Consider the following 18,262-nt stretch of genomic DNA (forward strand, 5'->3'; position numbering starts at 1 on the left):
GGGAAAACCCTCCCAGTTCGACTCTGTGTACAAAAGGCTTTGTGGGGCTTCCTTGGATCACAGGGTCAATGGATGTATGTAGACCGCTAGGGGTCTAGACAGCCCCTCACCACCCCTCTGCCAGCTCCCCCACCCCCTGGGTCGGTCTGCAGTCCTGGACGGGGGATCCTGTGCCTGGGGGAGGTATGGACAGGTGTGGGTTGTGGTGTTGTTTATACGTTAAACACACTGGGATTCCAGGTAAGTTTCCATCAGAAGAAAGCCCTTCACTGCTCAGGCAGAAATTTCAAAATATTGAGCTGCTTTTGGATCCTGGCAGAAGGGAGTTTTCCCGAAGTGAAAAAAGTGTTCTAAAATTAGGTTTGAGTGAGGGCTGCACAAAAGGAATTATGATATTATTAAAGAAATCGTGGCTTTGCTGAGAAAACTGAAAACGGGAACACAGAGCATTGGAAGGTGTTAAGGAACTGTTTGCTTTTATTTTCACTGTTTAGGTGAAACAATGGCATTGTGAATGTGTTTTTTAAATGAGTCTTTATCTTTAAAGGTACAGGCGGAAATAGCTATGACTGAAATGATCTGATGGCTGGGATTTGCTTTCAAATAACACAGGGGCTGTGGGTGAGGAAAGGAAACCAGATTGGCCAACAGCTGAGTGACGGGTATGTGGTTTCAAGGGAGACACCATTGTGTGTGTGTGTGTGTGTGTGTGTGTGTGTGTGTGTGTGTGTGTGTGTGAGAAACGGAGCCTTCCTCTATTGCCAGGCTGGAGTGTAATGGCATGATCTCAGCTCACTGCAACCTCTGACTACCGGATTCAAGCCATTCTCCTGCCTCAGCCTCCTGAGTAGCTGGGTACAGGTGTGCACCACCACATCCAGCTAATTTTTGTATTTTTAGTAGAGATGGAGTTTCACCATGTTGGTCAGGCTGATCTCGATCTCCTGATCTCGTGATCTGCCCGCCTCAGCCTCCCAAAGTGCAGGGATTACAGGTGTGAGCCACCGCGCCCGGCCTGAGTACCACCATTCTTCTCTCTGCTTTTGATGGATATGTGACATTTCCCAAAATAAAAAGTGGTTTTTTGTAATCCCAGCTACTCAGGAGGCTGAGGCAGGAGAATTGCCTGAACCTGGGAGACGGAGGTTGCGGTGAGCCGAGATTGCGCCATTGCACTCCAGCCTGGGTAACAAGAGCGAAACTCTGTCTCAAAAAAAAAAAAAAAAAAAAAAAAAAGTGGTTTTTAAATTTTTTTAACCATTAGCCTGGTGCAGTGGCTCACACCTATAATCCCAGCACTTTGGGAGGCCAAGGCAGGCAGATCACTTGAGGTCAGGAGTTCGAGACCAGCCTGGACAACATGGTGATTCTCCTGCCTTAGGCTCCTGAAGTTACTGGGATTACAGGCACCTGCCACCACACTCAGCTAATTTTTTTTTTTCTGTATTTTTAGTTGAGACAGGGTTTCACCATCTTGGCCAGGCTGGTCTTGAACTCCTGACCTCGTGATCCACCTGCCTCAGCCTCCCAAAGTCCTGAGATTACAGGCGCAAGCCACCACACCTGGCCGCCTGGGTGCTCTTTCTAGGGTCAGGAATGAAGGGGACGTTTGGTCGTTTCTCCCCAAGAACAACCTCCCCAGGACCAGCCTGAGTCAGCTCCAGGCCTTGCCAGGCCGGCACAGGAAGCCACACCCTGAGGTCAGATCCCTGAGCAAATATTACAGCCCCTTCTGCCCCACCCAAGATAAGGAGAGGCTGAAAGGGGTCCAGAAACCTGCTTCCGCCCAAGAGATTAGCTCCAGCCACACCTCAGTATCAAGGCCTCCCCATCCCTGCCCAGGGAGGATGGGACAAGGATTCTGCCACAGAGGCCCAAGTCCACCGTTTCATCTAATACGTATTAATGATCTCAATAGTGGGCAGGGTCTTGAAAAGGAGATAAAGGAGTCCCAGCCTCCTCCCGCTCCCTAGGGAATGAAGTGACTGGTGAGATAAGAGGGCTGGGCAGGCAAGGGGTGACCCTGACCAAACAAGGTCACAGACGGTGTCCCCAGATGGCTGTGCTGAGACTAAGACCCACCTGCTCCAACCTCATGAGGCAAAGGCCCAAAGCTTCAGTTTACCTGTCTGCAAAATGAGCTTTCTTGCGGGCGGACAGCGGGGAGCTGGATGAGTTAACAGGAAAAGCTGACGCTGTCAAAAAGAATCATGGGCCAGGCGAGGTGGCTCGTGCTTGTAATCCCAGCACTTTGGAGGCCGAGGCAGGAGGATCACGAAGTCAGGAGTTCAAGACCAGCCTGACTAACATTGCAAAACCCCATCTTTACTAAAAATACAAAAATTAGCTGGGTGTGCTGGTAATCCCAGCTACTCAGGAGACTGAGGCAGATGCTTGAACCCAGGAGGTGGAGATTGCAGTGAGCTGAGATCACACCATGGCACTCCAGCCTGGGAGACAGAGCGAGACTCCATCTCAAAAAAAAGAAAGGTGAAATGAATGTATTTAATACAACATATGCAACATGTCATTCCAGTACGGAATCAATATAAAAAATGATAGCCGGGCGTGGTGGCTCACGCCTGTAATCCAAGCACTTTGGAGGCCAAGGCGGGCGGATCACCTGAGGTCAGGAGTTCAAGACCAGCCTGACCAACATGGTGAAACCCCATCTTAAATTTTAAAAATATATAGAAAAATTTTAAAAAATGATGATTTTTTAGTTTTACATTATTGTATGTGTGTCTTTTTTTGAGACAAGGTCTCGCTCTGCCGCCCAGGCTGGCGTGCAGTGGTGTGAGCACAGCTCACTGCAGCCTCAACCTCCTGGGCTCAAGCAATCCTCCTACCTCAGCCTGCCAAACAGCTGGGACCACAGGCATGCAACGCCACTCCTGGCTAATTTTTAAATTTTTTGTAGAGACAACTTGCCATGTTGCCTAAGCTGGTCTCAAACTCCTGAACTGAAGCCACCCTCCCACCTCAGCCTCCCAAAGTGCTGGGATTACAGTGTGAGCCACTGTGCCTAGCTCCCCTTATTGAACCTCTACTCCAATGTCGCTCTGACGGTGTCGCCTTGCTGCCCTGCACAAACCAGTGCCCAACCACCTCCATCCCTCCCCTGCTTTTTCTCCACAGTGTTGTCACCACCTGTTCTAATTCTGCTCATGTTTGTATTTGTCTATTTACTGTCTCCCCAATCAATAGGTCAGACGTCAATCTACGTCTATCTTATTCATGGCTGTAACCCCACCGCACGTAGCGCAGTCCCTGGCACATAGTAGGTGGTCCATAAACATTTGTCAAATGGTGGAGGAACAGCAGCGTGCTCTGACGCAGGCCCAGCACTGAGTGCTCCATGCGCCTATTTTGTTTTTTTGTTTTTTGTTTTGAGACTGAGTCTTGCTCTGTCGCCCAGGCTGGAGTACAGTGGTGCGATCTCAGTTCACTACAACCTCTGGTTCCTGGGTTCAAGCGATTCTCCTGCCTCAGCCTCCTGAGAAGCTGGGATTACAGGTGCCTGCCACTGCGTCCAGCTAATTTTTGTATTTTCAGTACAGACAGGGTTTAACCATTTGGCCAGGCTGGTCTTGAACTCCTGACCTCATGATCCACCCGCCTCGGCCTCCCAAAGTACTGGGATTACAGGCTTGAGCCACCGCGCCCAGCCCCATGTACCTATTTTGATCCTCAGAAGAGTCCCAGGGAAGCCAATGACATGACCACCCACACCCACTGCACAAACAGGCAAAAGCCCCTGCCCACGAGGGCCCCGTCTGCTTTCTGCCCAGCCCCGGACCTGCCAAACAGCAGGTGCTAAAGAGCCTGCAGCTCTTGACTGAACCAAGGATCTGGGCTCATAGCCGGGAGCACCAGAGGAGGGGCCAGGGAGGTGGAGGATGGGAGCAGGCTGGGAAGGGTGGGGGTGACACCGCGGGGCCTCTAGAACCCAGCCTGGTCACACTCTGCAGGCAGATAGCGGCTCACCAGGAACCTGAGCCTCTCTGAAGACTCCTCTCTGTGTCATCCACACCTGGTGTCCAGTTCCACAAACATGCTCTGAGCCCCTGCTCTGTGCCAGGCACTGTGCTGGGCAGTGCTGGGGACACAGTGGTGACAGCCCAGCCCTGCCCAGCTGAGGCTCCCAGGTCAGTGGAGGAAAAAGACCCAGCCCCAGACAGCAAGAACCCAGGGCGGTCAGGGCTAGGACAGGGAATCCAGGGGGTACATGACCCAGCCTTGGAGTCCAGGAGGGCTTCCTGAAGGAGGGGGTTTGGGGAAGGCAGTGGAATAGAGCAGAGGAAAGCAGGGATATTCTGGGTAGACAGCAAGTGAGACAGAAGAACTGAAGCAGAGGGTTCTCGGAAGCAAGGGGTGTTCTGTATAGCTGGTCAGGTGGGCAGGGGTCAGGCTGGGCAGGGCCTCCTGGGCCACAGCGAGGCACCTGGGCTTCCTCCCAAGGGCACTGGGGAGCCACAGCAGGTTCTGTGCAGGGAGGGGCAGGGTCAGGTTTCTGTTTTAGAAATAGCCTCTGTCTGCCATGTGGAGGGGCAATGGGAAGGGGTGAAACCAGGGCCAGAGACTAGAGAGGAGGTTGGTGGGGAGACAGGAGACCCAGGCAAGGCGGGGTGGTGGGTGGTCACCTACACCAGGGTGGGGGCTGCAGGCAGGGAGAGAAGATATACTTGGAGTCAGTTGCCAGAAGGAGTAGCGTCCTCGGGAAGTAGGGGAAGCATCAGGGATGAAGCCCCTGGTCTCTCTTCCCAGTGATGAGGTGGGCAGTGGCGCCTTCCCTAATAAAGGGACCAGGAGAAGAAACACTTCTGGGGGAACACACCAAGGTCAGTTTGGGACAAGGTGAGTGAGAGGTGCCCAGGGACATGGGGGAGGCATCCTGACTGATACTGGGACGAGGTCCCAGGGCTCCGGGCCAGGAAGGAGAAGGGGGAGGTGAGGTCGCAGGTGGGGATAGGGAGCAGGAGGCGCCAGGACATCCTCCGAGCCTCTCACCTGGCCTCACCCTCGCCTCCTCTGGGCCTCCCCCAACCCCCGCTTGTCAGAGCCCTGCCCAGCGAGGTCAGCCCAGGACACGGTGCTGGAGGAACAAACGAGGACAGGTGAGCACAGGTGTGGCCCCCTGCCCGGAAGCAGGCTGCTGAGGCCTCAGAGGAACCACGACCCAGAAGCCATCAGGATGTGGGTGGTAAGAACACAGCTACCAGCAACTCTGGCCCTGAAACCCCTCAGTTCCCGCCCAGCAGCGTCTCAGAGACACCTTCCCTGGTACCCTCCCTGCACCCCAATTTAAAGTGGCAAACCAGGCCAGGGACAGTGGCTCACACCTGTAATCCCAGCACTTTGGGAGGCCAAGGTGGGAAGATCACTTGAGGCCAAGAGTTTGAGACCAGCCAGGGCAACATAGCGAGACCCCATCTGTACAAAAAATAAAATGGCATATCCTTTCTGACTTATTTTTCAGTCTGACATGTAAGATATTTACCTTCCCTTGGTTTACTCCGCAAATGTCGGCCTCCCAAGGGCAGGGGTTTCATCTGTCTTGTGTACTAATGCATCCTCAGCGCCTAGAACAGTGCCTGGCAAACAACAGGAGCACATTCAATATTCGTCCAATAAATGAATGAGTGATTTACCGAGCATTTGCTCTGCGCCAGTCATTGCGGTAAGCGCTGTACTTCACACGTGTGTCTCCTTAATCCTTACAACAGCCCTGTAATATGAGGACCATGTTTTTCCCATTTTACAAATAAGGAAACTCAGGCCTGGCCAATTCCACAAATTGCCCACGGTCCTGGAGGTAGAAAACAGTGGAACTATGTCCAGAGCCTATGCTTGCTCCTATGAGACAGAGTCTCGTTCTTCTTGCCCAAGCTGGAGTGCAGTGGTGCAAGCTTGGCTCACTGCAACCTCCGTCTCCCAGGTTCAAGCAATTCTCCTGCCTCAGCCTCCTGAGTAGCTGGGATTATAGGCACTACAGCTGCTTGCCACCACACACGGCTAATTTTTTGTATTTTTAGTAGAAGTGGGGTTTCACCATGTTAGCCAGGCCGGTCTCGAACTCCTGACCTCAAATGATCCACCCGCCTCGGCCTCCCAAAGCGCTGGGATTGCAGGCGAGAGCCACTGCACCCGGCCCAGAACCTGTACTTTTTATAGCAGCCGCACCAATCAGACCTCATGTTCAGGGTCACATCCGCCAGGCCCTGGCTTCAATTCCTGACTTGTGGCATCTCACTAACTGCTGTCAGCAGCCCTGAAGTAGGGTCCATATCATCTCTATTTTTTTGTTTGTTTGTTTTTGAGACAAGAGTCTCCCTCTGTCGCCCAGGCTGGGGTGCCGTGGCATGGTCTCTGGTCACTACAACCTCCATCTCCTGAATTCAAGAGATTCTCCTGCCACAGCCTCCCTAGTAGCTGGGATTACAGGTGTGGGTCACCATGACCGGCAAATTTTTGTATTTTTAATAGAGACGGGCTTTCTCCATGTTGGTCAGGCTGGTTGCGAACTCATCACCTCAGGTTATCTGCCCGTCTTGGCCTCCCAAAGTGCTGAGACTGAAGGTGCCCGCCACCATGCCTGACTAACTTTTTAAATTTTATTTTTAGTGGAGACGGGGTTTGACATGTTGGCCAGGCTGGTCTTGAACTCCTGACCTCAAATGATCTGCCTGCCTCAGCCTCCCAAAGTGCTGGGATGACAGGTGTGAGCACCACACCCGGCCACCATCTCTATTTTTCAGAATCATAAATGAGGACTGAATAAGGGGGTCTCCCCAGCCCCACTTTGGGTAAGTGCAGAGCCAGTGTCAAAACTCAGCTTTCTTTGGCCCCAAAGCCTCCAAATACACCCATTTGACAGATGGGGGAAAACAAGGCCTGCGGAGAGGGAGAAAGAGAATGTGAATTTCCGACCACTTTGCAGGAAGCCAACAAGAAGCAGAGCCCTGAAGAAAGCATGTGGCTGTACAGCTTCCTGCCCTTCTATCTGGGTTTGCACACAGAGCAGGGCTCAAATCCCCTCTCTCTGCAGGAACCTGGACAAGCAGGAGTCCCCACCTGGGGCGTCAGTTTCTCCATCTGCAAAGGGGAGTCCTAAAGATGCCCACTTTCCAGGGTTGTTTATTTTGCCATCCATGGAAATAACACCTGTAGGTCCCCTGCACGGGGTGGGGCCAGGAAAGGTGCAGTCACTTTTTACTGATTTTATTCCTTGGAGACTCCTAAGCTCTCCCAGGAGGCCATGGGCCTGGGTGGTCGGTAAGAACTACCCAAAAATCTTCCCCCGCTTCTCCTCCCTTCTCCTTGGTGACCTGGTTCTTCTCCCAGTACCAAATCCCGGCCTTCAGCACAAAGAGGGTTAGGCGGCTGCCCCAGGAGGCCTGGCCAGGTCACGGCCTCTGCCTGGTGCCTGCCACACCCACCCTGGTACCCAAACTGGGCCCCAGATCCTTGGTGACTCGATCCCTCCAAATTCAGGTGATCTCCCCTGGCTCCAAATCACCAAACCCTCCCAGGTCCAGCGGCAGACGGAGCCGAGCCCCAACCAGGAAGGGAGTCTGAGCACTGGGACTTCAACGCCACCATCTCCAGGACTCTTTTTGGGGTGACAGATGGCACTGACTGGGTACAGCTGGCTACTCCTCAGTGGTGAGCGAGAATGGCAACCCCAGCACCTCAGCCCCCCAAGGACCCCAGGGAGGGGAGGGGATCCCGAGTCCGAGAGAGGGAAGGTGTGAGCCCCAGTATGCTAGGGAGGGAGGGCAGCCCTGCTTCACACTGGCACATTCACCCCTCCAAGAGGCACCTGCATGGGGCAGTCTGGGGACAGCCACCCAAAGAGGTTTTTAGGGTGGGTTTTGGAGATTTCTAAGCCCAGGGCACGAGCCAGGACAAGAGAGCCACTGTTGCTCCTCCGTTTATGCGGGTTTCTGTGTTTTATCAGCTATGGAAGCCTTGACGAGGCTGAACTCTTCCCAGCAGCTATTTCTCCCAGAAGATGTCTTGGGGCAGTTGCTTCTCCCTTCTCAGCCTCCATGTACCTATCTATGAAATGGGCCTCACTGACAGGGTTGTGTGAAGGTCACTATCAGCAGCACTGGTTCCCATATCTGCTGTGTGCCTAGAGCTGTTCTGAGAGCTTCTCATATGTTTAAAACCACCTATGAGGGGCCAGGCATGGTGGTTCACGCCAGTAGTCCCAGCACTTCGGGAGGCTGAGGCAGGCAGATCACCTGAGGTCAGAAGTTCGAGACCAGCCTGGCCAACATGGTGGAACCCCATCTCTACTAAAATACAAAAATGAGCCAGGCGTGGTGGCACAAGCCTGGTAGTCCCAGCTACTCGAGAGGCTGAGGCAGGAGAATTTATTGAACCTGGGAGGTAGAGGTTGCAGTGAGCCAAGATTGCACTACTGCACTCTAGCCTGGGCAACAGAGAAAGAATCCGTCTCACACACACACAAAAAAAACCAAGCCACATATGAGGGAGGACCACACATGAGCCCCACTTCCCAGGGAGAAAATGAGGCTCAGAAAGGTGAAATCACTGGCCGCTGTCACACAGCCAGAAAGTGGCAGGACTCAGGGCTAGACCAGGAGTCCCTCGCTCCTAGCCATGCTCTAACAGCCTGGAAAGTACTGGAAAGCTGGCCAGGCGTGTGAGCACTGCCACAGCCACCGGTTCCAGGGAACTGCACGCCATTCAAACCCAAGCAGCCTGATCAGCTCATCGGGCTTGGGGCTGATCTGCTTGGTTGAGAAGGAAAGGCATGGAGTGTTTTCATCTTACCCTTGCTTTCTGCCATAGGCGAGCTTGGAGAGGCCGAGGAAGAGCCCCAGACTGGGAGCCAGGACTCAGGGACAGGCCCTGACGTCCTACATGGGGCCATGCAATTATCTGGGCTGGAAATGCAGCCAGATCTCCTGAGACTTGGTTTGGTGACTGTCACTATGGGAAAACCCCTTGGGTCCGGCTTAAAGCCATGGTCCTATGGACTGAGCACTTGCTTTGTACTTGCTGTATGCAAGACGAGATGCTAGATCCTTGCACACAGTTCATCAAACCCAGTCCTCACCACACACCCCTCCCTGGGACTGAGCCCTAACTAACATGTATTGGGCACTTACTGCATGCCAGGCATTCTAAACATGTTATGTGTACAGAGTCCTTACAACCTTACGAGGCAGGTAGACCTGTCATCCCCACGTAAGAGTTGAAAGAACAGAGACACAGAGAAAGGCAGTGTACTCAAAGCCATTCAGATAAACTCCCAGAAAGATTAGGTGGCTAAGATGTGGAGAGTCAGAGAGTCAGGGGTTCAAATCCTGTCTGTGCCTGTCCTCATTTACACAGAGGACATTGAGCTGGGGACGTGCCCTGGGCCTGAGTCTCTTCTGATCAAACCTGCCTCATCCAACCCCTCTGACTCCTCTTCCTCAGCCACATTCCTGAGTGTGCGGGCCGAGATCTCTATCACCCTGGAGCCTGCCCAGCCGACCGAAGGGGACAACGTCACGCTGGTCGTCCACGGGCTTTCCGGGGAACTGCTCGCCTACAACTGGTATGCAGGGCCCACGCTCAGCGTGTCGTACCTGCTGGCCAGCTACATTGTGAGCACAGGCGATGCGACACCTGGCCCCGTCTACACGGGGCGGGAGGCTGTGCGCCCCGACGGCAGCCTGGACATCCAGGGCGTCCTGCCCGGGCACTCAGGCACCTACATCCTGCAGACCTTCAACAGGCAGTTTCAGACCGAGGTGGGCTACGGACACGTGCAGGTCTATGGTGAGACACCCCCCAAAGCACCCCTGTGCCCAGCCAGGCCTTCCCACCTCCTTCTCAATCCTTCTTAAAAAAAAAAAAAAAATCCAAAAAATGTTTAAACCGTCAGGGAAAAGGGTTATAAAATACCATCAAAATGATCACCCCCTTCAGGAAGGCCGCCAGGATTAGACCTGCCTCCTAAACCATTCTTTGTCCCTCCGGCTGAGGGTATAGGGGCACAGCCACAACCCAGCTATGCCCTTGTCTGGGGAAGGGAAGGCCCTTGGAGCAGGCAGTGCCCGGCCCCCTCCCCCTCTGTCTCTCGCTTCCACAGAGATCTTGGCCCAGCCCACAGTCCTGGCCAACAGCACAGCACTGGTGGAACGTCGAGACACCCTGCGTTTGACATGCAGCAGCCCTAGCCCCACCGCCGAGGTCCGCTGGTTCTTCAACGGTGGAGCCCTGCCTGTCGCTCTCCGCCTGGGACTGTCCCCCGATGGGAGGACGATCAGCAGGCATGGCATCCGCCGGGAGGAGGCCGGCGCCTATCAGTGTGAGGTGTGGAACGCGGTCAGTGTCAGCCGCAGCAAGCCCATCAACCTGACGGTGTACTGTGAGTCCTCCTGGCCCCACCAGAGATGCCCAGTGTCCAAACCTCATCATGGGGAAACCGAGGCCAGGAGAGGGGGCCCAAGGGCACACAGCGAGTCAGCAGGCAAGCTGGGGTTGGGGACCAGGGGTCCCTCTTAAAGTGCTCTGGCCCTGGCCAGGTGCAGTGGCTCACGCCTGTAAATCCCAGCACTCTGGGCAGCCAAGGCAGGAGGATCATTTGAACCCAGAAGTTTGAGACCACTCTGGGCAACAAAGCAAGACCCCATCTCTACCAAAAATATAAAAATTAGCCGGGAATAGTGGCGCGTGCCTGTAGTCACAGCCACTCAGGAGGCTGAGATGGGAGGATTCTTTGAGCCTGGGAGGTTAAGGCTGCAGGTACAGTGAGCTATGATTGCACCACTGCACTCCAGCCTGGGCAACAGAGCGAGATGCTGTCCCGAAATAATAATAATACACTTGCCCCATATCCTAAAGGACTTCTACAGACCACCTTTGCTATTGAATAATCCTTCAGTTAGGAGCAAGACCTGCCGAGAAAGAAAACAGGACCAGCTGGTTTGAAAAAGGAGCAAGGGAGGGAATAGTGTAATGGGAGGGAACATGAAATGTAAACATATAACCAAAGCATGCAGTCATTCCCAGGGGCAGCAGTGTGCAGTGTGGAATCCTGGGATGAGGACCCATGATATAGAAAAACTTAGTGCCTGGAATCATAGACTCCTACAACCAGAGAATTCTGGACTTCAGAAGCACTGAATTCCAGACTCTGAGAATCCTAGAACCTCTAGATGCAGAGATTCTTAGAATCTTAGAATCTAGTCATGAAATCTTAGAGTGTAGAATCTTAGAAACATAGATTTCTAGAATCTTAGCAACTTAGAACCTAGAAGCACCAATTCTTGAAGCCCTAAAATTCTACACTCAGAATGGCTTTGTCAGAAAAAGAAAATCATTTAGGCTTTTTAAAATTTGTTAATGGAGCCATAGATTTCAGAAATATCTTGAAATGTTATCTGGCCCAACACATTCTTTTTACAGAAGAGAAAGCTGAGATCCTCTGAGAGGGAGTGATTCTCGAGATCCTTGAGCAAGTTAGAGTTAAGGCCAGGAGTCAAGGCCAGAGCTTTTTTTCCCCTCCTCTAGGTCAAGATATTCCCAGGGACCTAGCCTGGTGGAGAGAAAGCCAGGGGTACCCACCTCCACTCCCCTTTCCTTCTACTGCCCCATGTCTCTCCCTCCTACGCCCACAGTTGGCCCAGAACGTGTGGCCATCCTCCAGGATTCCACCACCCGCACAGGCTGCACCATCAAAGTTGACTTCAACACGTCCCTCACCCTGTGGTGCGTGTCCAGGTCCTGCCCAGAGCCCGAGTATGTGTGGGCCTTCAACGGGCAGGCCCTAAGGAACGGCCAAGACCACCTCAACATCAGCAGCATGACCGCTGCCCAGGAGGGGACGTACACATGTATTGTGAAGAACACCAAGACTCTGCTCTCTGGATCTGCCTCAGTGGTGGTCAAGCTCTCCGGTGAGTCACCCCCAGCCTGGCCACCCTGCAGTCCCCACAGAGGCCTCATCAGGCTGTGAAGGTTAGGCCGCCATTTGCCCAACGGAGAACTGGCACATGGTAGATTCACGGTTGATTCGTGAGCTGGGACAGATTGGCATAGCAGGCGGATCCCTTTGCATCTGGGTCTAAAGGGAGACCATACAGCCCATGTCCTGTTGACCTGGAGAACAAATGGCAAAGCACTGTGGGTTGACAGAGTGGAAAACCACTCAGATGTCACTTCAGGTGGGTGCCACTGTTCTAAATTCTGTCACCAGCTGCTTAGGGCCTTGATCCACCCCCATGCCACAAAGACAGCTGAAATTCTGTGCAGCCAACTAGACTGCCCAGCTATCTGACCCAGATGATGGGCGCACACACACACAACTGGAGAATCGCAGCCAGTTGCTGGCAAATGGAGAAACAGCTGGGGAGGCATTGTCACCTGTCTTCTGCCCTAAAATGACCCGAGGGCTGGGGCAGTGCAGGCAGCTGGCATTTCAGAGCCATTGGGATCCTCAGGCGACATTTTCTCATCTTCAGGGGAATGGTGGCTTTGAACATTAAGGCCTCATTAATTCCACCTCGGTTCCTTCCCAAGTGGCCATCATCCCCGGGGGACAGTGGGGAATGGTCCTTCCCTCCCTCCCACTAACAGGCTGGGTCTCATCCAAGGGGTGGATTTTCACCCAAAGCAGAAATGGCATCCCCAGAGGTAAGTGTGCCTTCCGCCCCACTCACCTGGGGCTTTGGCAGCTGGTCTTGACAGGAGACAGGGGGATGGACCAGATGACCTCAGGCGCTACCCCAAGCCCTGCCTGTGCAGGCCAACATGGGGGGTGTCCAAGGTATGCAGGTATGTGCAGGGAGTGGATACAGTGACCCCAGGGCTTCTAGTACTATCAGCAACTCTGTGGTAGGTGCTGGGAGAGAGACAGAAGAAAAGGAGACACCACCCTCCCTCCGCCTTGGGAGACTAATCTGATGGAGGAGACATGGCCTCTGTTCTTGGAGAGCTGATCCTGGGAAACATGGCTCCCTTATTCAAGGACTTCCTGGTCAAAGAGAAGAGGCAATGCCTCATCCTCCATGAGCTTCCAATCAGTAATGATTAGAGATGGCAACCTACCCTCAGTGAGCTCCTAGTCAGATGGAGGAGACACAGTCTGCACTTGGGGAGAATTTTCCTTCTGATGGGGAGACTTTGTCTCCAGGAGACATGGCCCTGTTTTTTGAGCATTCCTAGTCTGATGGGGTACCCACCTTTTGGGTACTCCTAATCTGATGGAGGAGTACAGGCCCCCACTTTCTAGGAATTTCCAGTCTGATGGAATAGGCATTTCCCTCTAACTTCTAGGGTCCCCAACTTGAATGGAAAAACTCAGCAACAATTTAGAATTTCTCAATCTGATGGAGGAAACAAGGCTGCCACCTCATAGGAATTTCCAATCTGATGGAGGAGACATGGCCTCCGACCTTCTAGAATCTTTCAATCTGATGGGGGAGCTATAGCTTACACATTATGGGATATCTCGGTGACACAGATACAAGTCCCAACCATCTCATGGGGAAGACATGGTCCCCATTTTCTGGAATTTCCTCTCTGATAGGGGAGACATGGCCCCTATGTTTTGGGAATTTCCAATCTGATGGAGGAGACATGACCCAACCCTTCAGGGTCTTCCAGTTTAATGGGAAGACACCTCTCAAAGGCTGGGGATTTGTAGTCTGATAGGGGAGACACAGACCCCTAGCAGACACTATTCGGACCCAGAATCCACCCCCACCACCACACAAGTCACCTCCTTCCTCAGTCTCCTTCCCAGCACCCCACATGGGGAGTGCCAGCCAGCTGGGGGGAAGCCAGCCAGGGATGGGAGGGGGACACCATGCCAGATGCAGGCCAAGCTGACCCACCCCTCTCACTCTTTCCCCAGCTGCAGCAGTTGCCATGATGATCGTGCCCGTGCCCACCAAGCCGATGGAGGGCCAGGACGTGACGCTGACCGTGCAGGGCTACCCCAAGGACCTGCTGGTCTATGCCTGGTACCGCGGGCCTGTCTCTGAGCCCAACCGGCTGCTCAGCCAGCTGCCTTCAGGGACCTGGATTGCAGGCCCCGCACACACAGGCCGGGAGGTGGGCTTCCCCAACTGCTCGCTGTTGGTGCAGAAGCTGAACCTCACAGACGCTGGCCGCTACACACTCAAGACCGTCACGCTGCAGGGCAAGACTGAGACACTGGATGTGGAGCTGCAGGTGACCCGTGAGTATGCAGGAAGGGGAAAGGCATGTCCCTTGTTAGATGGGGGGTGGGGGTTTCCAAAAGGAGTCTGCTTCCTACATCAAGCTGGGAGACATAGACCAAAGATGGATATGCCTCCCCCATCAGACTGAAGGAAGCCTTGTCTCCTCCATCTGACTTGGGGGGTCCCCAAATAGGGCTCTGCTTCTTCTATCAAACTAATGACCTACACTGTGGGTAGACAGGCCTCTTCCATCAGACTAGGGGTTGCCAAAGGGGACCCCTCCATGCCTTCTCTCTCGAATAAGAGGTACAGCAGACTAAAGGTTTTAAAAGAGAAGGCATAGTCTGATGGCAGAGCCTCCTTTTTCCTGCAGTCAGGTAGACACTAAAACATAGGAGATATTACCTCTTTCACCATATTGGGGAAATGGGTTAATGAAGGAAGTTTACCTCTCCTATCAGACTGCAGGCATAGAGTAAGGATGAATCAGACCTTCTATTCAGACTGGAAGATCCTGCGCAAAAGGGATCATGTCTCCTCCTTTGTATTATTGCGAGGGCAAAGTTCCTACCATCAGATGGTGGAGTTTCTCTTTCAAACTGAAATAAGGATGGTCTGCTCCATTAGGATGGAGGCTTCTAGGTGTGGAAGTTGTGTCTCCTCCATCAGATAGGGAGTTCCCAGATGTTGGGGACCATGTCTCCCCATCAGACTGGGAGCTCCAGGAGTGAGGGTCTATGTCTCCTCCATCAGACTGGAATCTCCTAGAATCAGGGTCCATGTCTCCCCCATCAGACTGGGAGCTCCTGGAGTCAGGGTCCCTGTCTCCTCCATGAGACTGGGAGCTCCCAGAGGCAGGGACCATGTCTCCTCCATCAGACTGGGAGCTCCTAGAATCAGGGACCATGTCTCCTCCATCAGACTGGAATCTCCTAGAATCAGGGACCATGTCTCCTCCATCAGACTGGGAACTCTTAGTCAGGGTCCCTGTCTCCTCCATCAGACTGGGAGCTCCCAGAGTCAGGGTCCCTGTCTCCTCCATCAGACTGGGAGCTCCCAGACTCAGGGACCATGTCTCCTCCATCAGACTGGGAACTCTTAGTCAGGGTCCCTGTCTCCTCCATCAGACTGGGAGCTCCCAGACTCAGGGACCATGTCTCCTCCATCAGACTGGGAGTTCCCAGAGTCAGGATCCATGTCTCTTCCATCAGACTGGGAGCTCCCAGAGTCAGAGACCATGTCTCCTCCATCAGACTAGGAGCTCTGAGTCAGGGTCCATGTCTCCTCCATCAGACTGGGAGCTCTGAGTCAGGGTCCATGTCTCCTCCATCAGACTGGGAGCTCTGAGTCAGGGTCCATGTCTCCTCCATCAGACTGGGAGCTCCCAGGGTCAGGGACCATGTCTCCTCCATCAGACCGGGAGCTCCCAGACTCAGGGACCATGTCGCCTCCATCAGACCGGGAGCTCCCAGACTCAGGGACCATGTCTCCTCCATCAGACTGAGCATCCCCAGGGATTTGTGAGTCCATGTTTCTATAGCAGAGCCAGGTTTCCCCCATTAGCTCTCAGACACTTGCGGATGAGATCCTTCCCCAAGTCTGGCATCAGACTGAGCACTCTCACTCTGAAGCCAAGTCCCTGAGTCCAGGATGGTGCCTCCTCTGTCACTGGAAACTTCCAGGATCAAGGACTCAGCCACTGCCAGACACCCACTTTCATCCATTCACTGATGAAACCGTGGTTTCCTGGATGAGTGTTAGGGGAGAATGCTGTTCAGTGGCAGCAGGCCGCCCGACAAAGCCTGGGATTCCTTTTCACCCATTCTCTCTTCTCACAGTCAACCTCCCTCCCTCGCACAAGGACCAACGCTACCTTCCTGAACCTGAACCTGGCACAGGATGAGCGTGGGGCGGAACCGGCCACTGGGTGGCCTGGCCTGGGCAGGGGAGCAGAAGGGGTGGGGGCACTGGGGACCTGGTCCTCCACCTCCCTGATGGCCTCCTTTGCCCCCTCTCCCCATCTGCCCCCACAGCCCTGGGGTAGCAGCGTGACCCTGGAGACGTCCAGAGAGATCTCTTCACGTCATCCTCTCGTCCTCGCCCCCTGAGTGGGGACCCCTCCCTGCCAGTGAGGATGCCGGGTTGTGGTCCTGCTGTTCTCCTGCTTCCACCCTAGAACTAGAGCCACGGGGCCCCACTCCCTCGCTGAGCTTTTGGGGAGCCACCAAGTCCATAAACGTCCTGGTTAATGCACACGTGTGTCAGCCTCTCCTTCCACCACTGCTAGCCCCCTCCATTTCCCGGTTGCCACACTCACTTCCTTTCCTGCTTAAGACTTTTCTCAGTCTGGGTGTGCAGGTGCAGGAGGATGAGCCCAGATCACCGTGCCCCACACCCTACTGCTGGATGGCAGGGCCTTGGGCCCCTCCCACAGCACCCCAGGTTAGGCCCCTCCCACAGTGCCTCAGGTTATATGTGAGAGTCCTGCTCCCAACTGGCCAAGGACTTCCCCTCTTGGGGCACCAGCATTCTGTGCGACATGGCCCTCTGTGGGACTACACTGCACCTCACTTTGTCACCTGGACCCCAAAACAGGGCTGCCTGTGCTCGGGAAATGACCATATTTCTCAAGAAGACTTTCATCACCTTCTGGCAGTCCTCACCCATTTAATCAAAGACACACCTTTGTGTCTTCCATTGTCCTGGGATTACCTGGATGTCCCTCAAACATGACCTTCACATCCCTGAAAATATCTCCATCCTTCTCTAGCCACAGAAAAGGCCCTGTGGATGGATGAATGCAAGCAGGGCAAGGATCGAGGCGAGGAGTGCAGAGCTGGGAAGTGGGGGCCAGAATGAGGATGTTTTCTAACTCTTCTCATTAGTGGGAGCCACAGGCCCCACCCAGCCGCAATGCCCCACTGGAGAGAGGCTGTTGGCATTGGCGTGGAGTGGTGATGGCAGAGACCAGGCTTAGAACGGAAAGACAAGCTAGGGCAAGGAAGAGAAAGGGCCTTTTGGGGATGATTGTGTTGAGTTGGGGTGACTGGTTGTCAAAGACCTCCAAAATGGGGGTTATAAAATCCGGATCATAGGCCAGGCACGGTGGCTCCTGCCTGTAATCCCAACACTTTGGGAAGCTGAGCCAGGTGCCTAAGGACAGGAGTTCAAGACCAGTCTGATCAACATGGTGAAACTCCGTCTCTACTAAAAATACAAAAACTAGCTGGGCGTGGTGGCGGGCGCCTTTAATCCCAGCTACTCGGGAGGCTGAGGCAGGAGAATCGCTTGAACCCAGGAGGCGGAGGTTGCAGTGAGCCGAGATCGCACCACTGCACTCCAGCCTGGGCACAGGCGTGAAACCCTGTCTCAAAAAAAAAAAAATAAATAAAATCTGGATCATAATCCTGCATTTGCCATGGATTCACTAGAGCCTCAGTTTGCCCATCAGTAAAAAGGTGTGGACTTCAAGTAGGCCAGACTTTTCCAAACCATTTTTAAAAGCCACAGAGCCCTGTCTTCAAATGCAGGTTTACACGACAGGCCAATTTATTATTAATTTTAAAATAGCAATGCGACAAATATAGGCCCAGAACTGTGGTCCACACCTGTAATCCCAGCACTTTAAGAGGCTAAGGTGAGAGAATCGCTTGAGCCCAAAAGTTTGAGATCAGCCTGGGCAACATGGCAAAACTCTATCTCTATTTTTAAAAACTAATAAATAAATAAAACCAAATATAGATACCAACTCAATAGCTATACACATCTCCCCCAAAATTCCTACAGACTTGAAAAAAAAAATTCCTTAAATTTAAATAACGCTGGGATTAGCCAGGTGTGGTGGCCTGTACCTATAGATCACTCGAGCTCAGGAGCCGGAAGATCGAGGCTGCGGTGTGGTCACACTCCTTCCTGCACTCCAGCTAGATGTGCAGAGAGCAGCTTATACGGATAGCATTCTTTTTCTCATGCATAAAAAATCTCCAGAAGCAGATCGTTCAGGGCTGGAATGGAGGCCCTGCAGTGTCATCAGGGACATAGCTCTTTCTGTTTTTCTGTCCCATTAGCCT

At 53.4% G+C, this 18,262-nt stretch overlaps 1 protein-coding gene across 5 annotated transcripts; it reads left to right on the top strand.

The window, feature by feature from the left end:
• Positions 1-6,747: 6,747 nt before the first annotated feature.
• Positions 6,748-16,445, top strand: CEACAM16 (CEA cell adhesion molecule 16, tectorial membrane component). 5 transcript variants are annotated; one of them, XM_037729220.1, is made up of 6 exons: positions 6,748-7,665; positions 9,457-9,801; positions 10,115-10,393; positions 11,646-11,924; positions 13,883-14,209; positions 16,226-16,445. In XM_037729220.1, exons 1-6 carry the CDS (start codon positions 7,629-7,631, stop codon positions 16,234-16,236), a joined length of 1,278 nt encoding a protein of 425 aa, XP_037585148.1. In that variant the 5' UTR covers positions 6,748-7,628; the 3' UTR covers positions 16,237-16,445. The 5 variants fall into 5 exon arrangements, with proteins under 5 accessions (XP_037585148.1, XP_017357905.1, XP_037585145.1 ...); XM_017502416.2 differs by lacking the exon at positions 16,226-16,445 and having other exon boundaries at positions 13,883-15,189; XM_037729218.1 differs by lacking the exon at positions 6,748-7,665 and having other exon boundaries at positions 9,205-9,801; positions 15,608-16,445.
• Positions 16,446-18,262: the final 1,817 nt, after the last annotated feature.

Source organism: Cebus imitator, unplaced genomic scaffold (assembly GCF_001604975.1).
Source record: "Cebus imitator isolate Cc_AM_T3 unplaced genomic scaffold, Cebus_imitator-1.0 Scaffold296, whole genome shotgun sequence".
NCBI lineage: Eukaryota > Metazoa > Chordata > Mammalia > Primates > Cebidae > Cebus > Cebus imitator.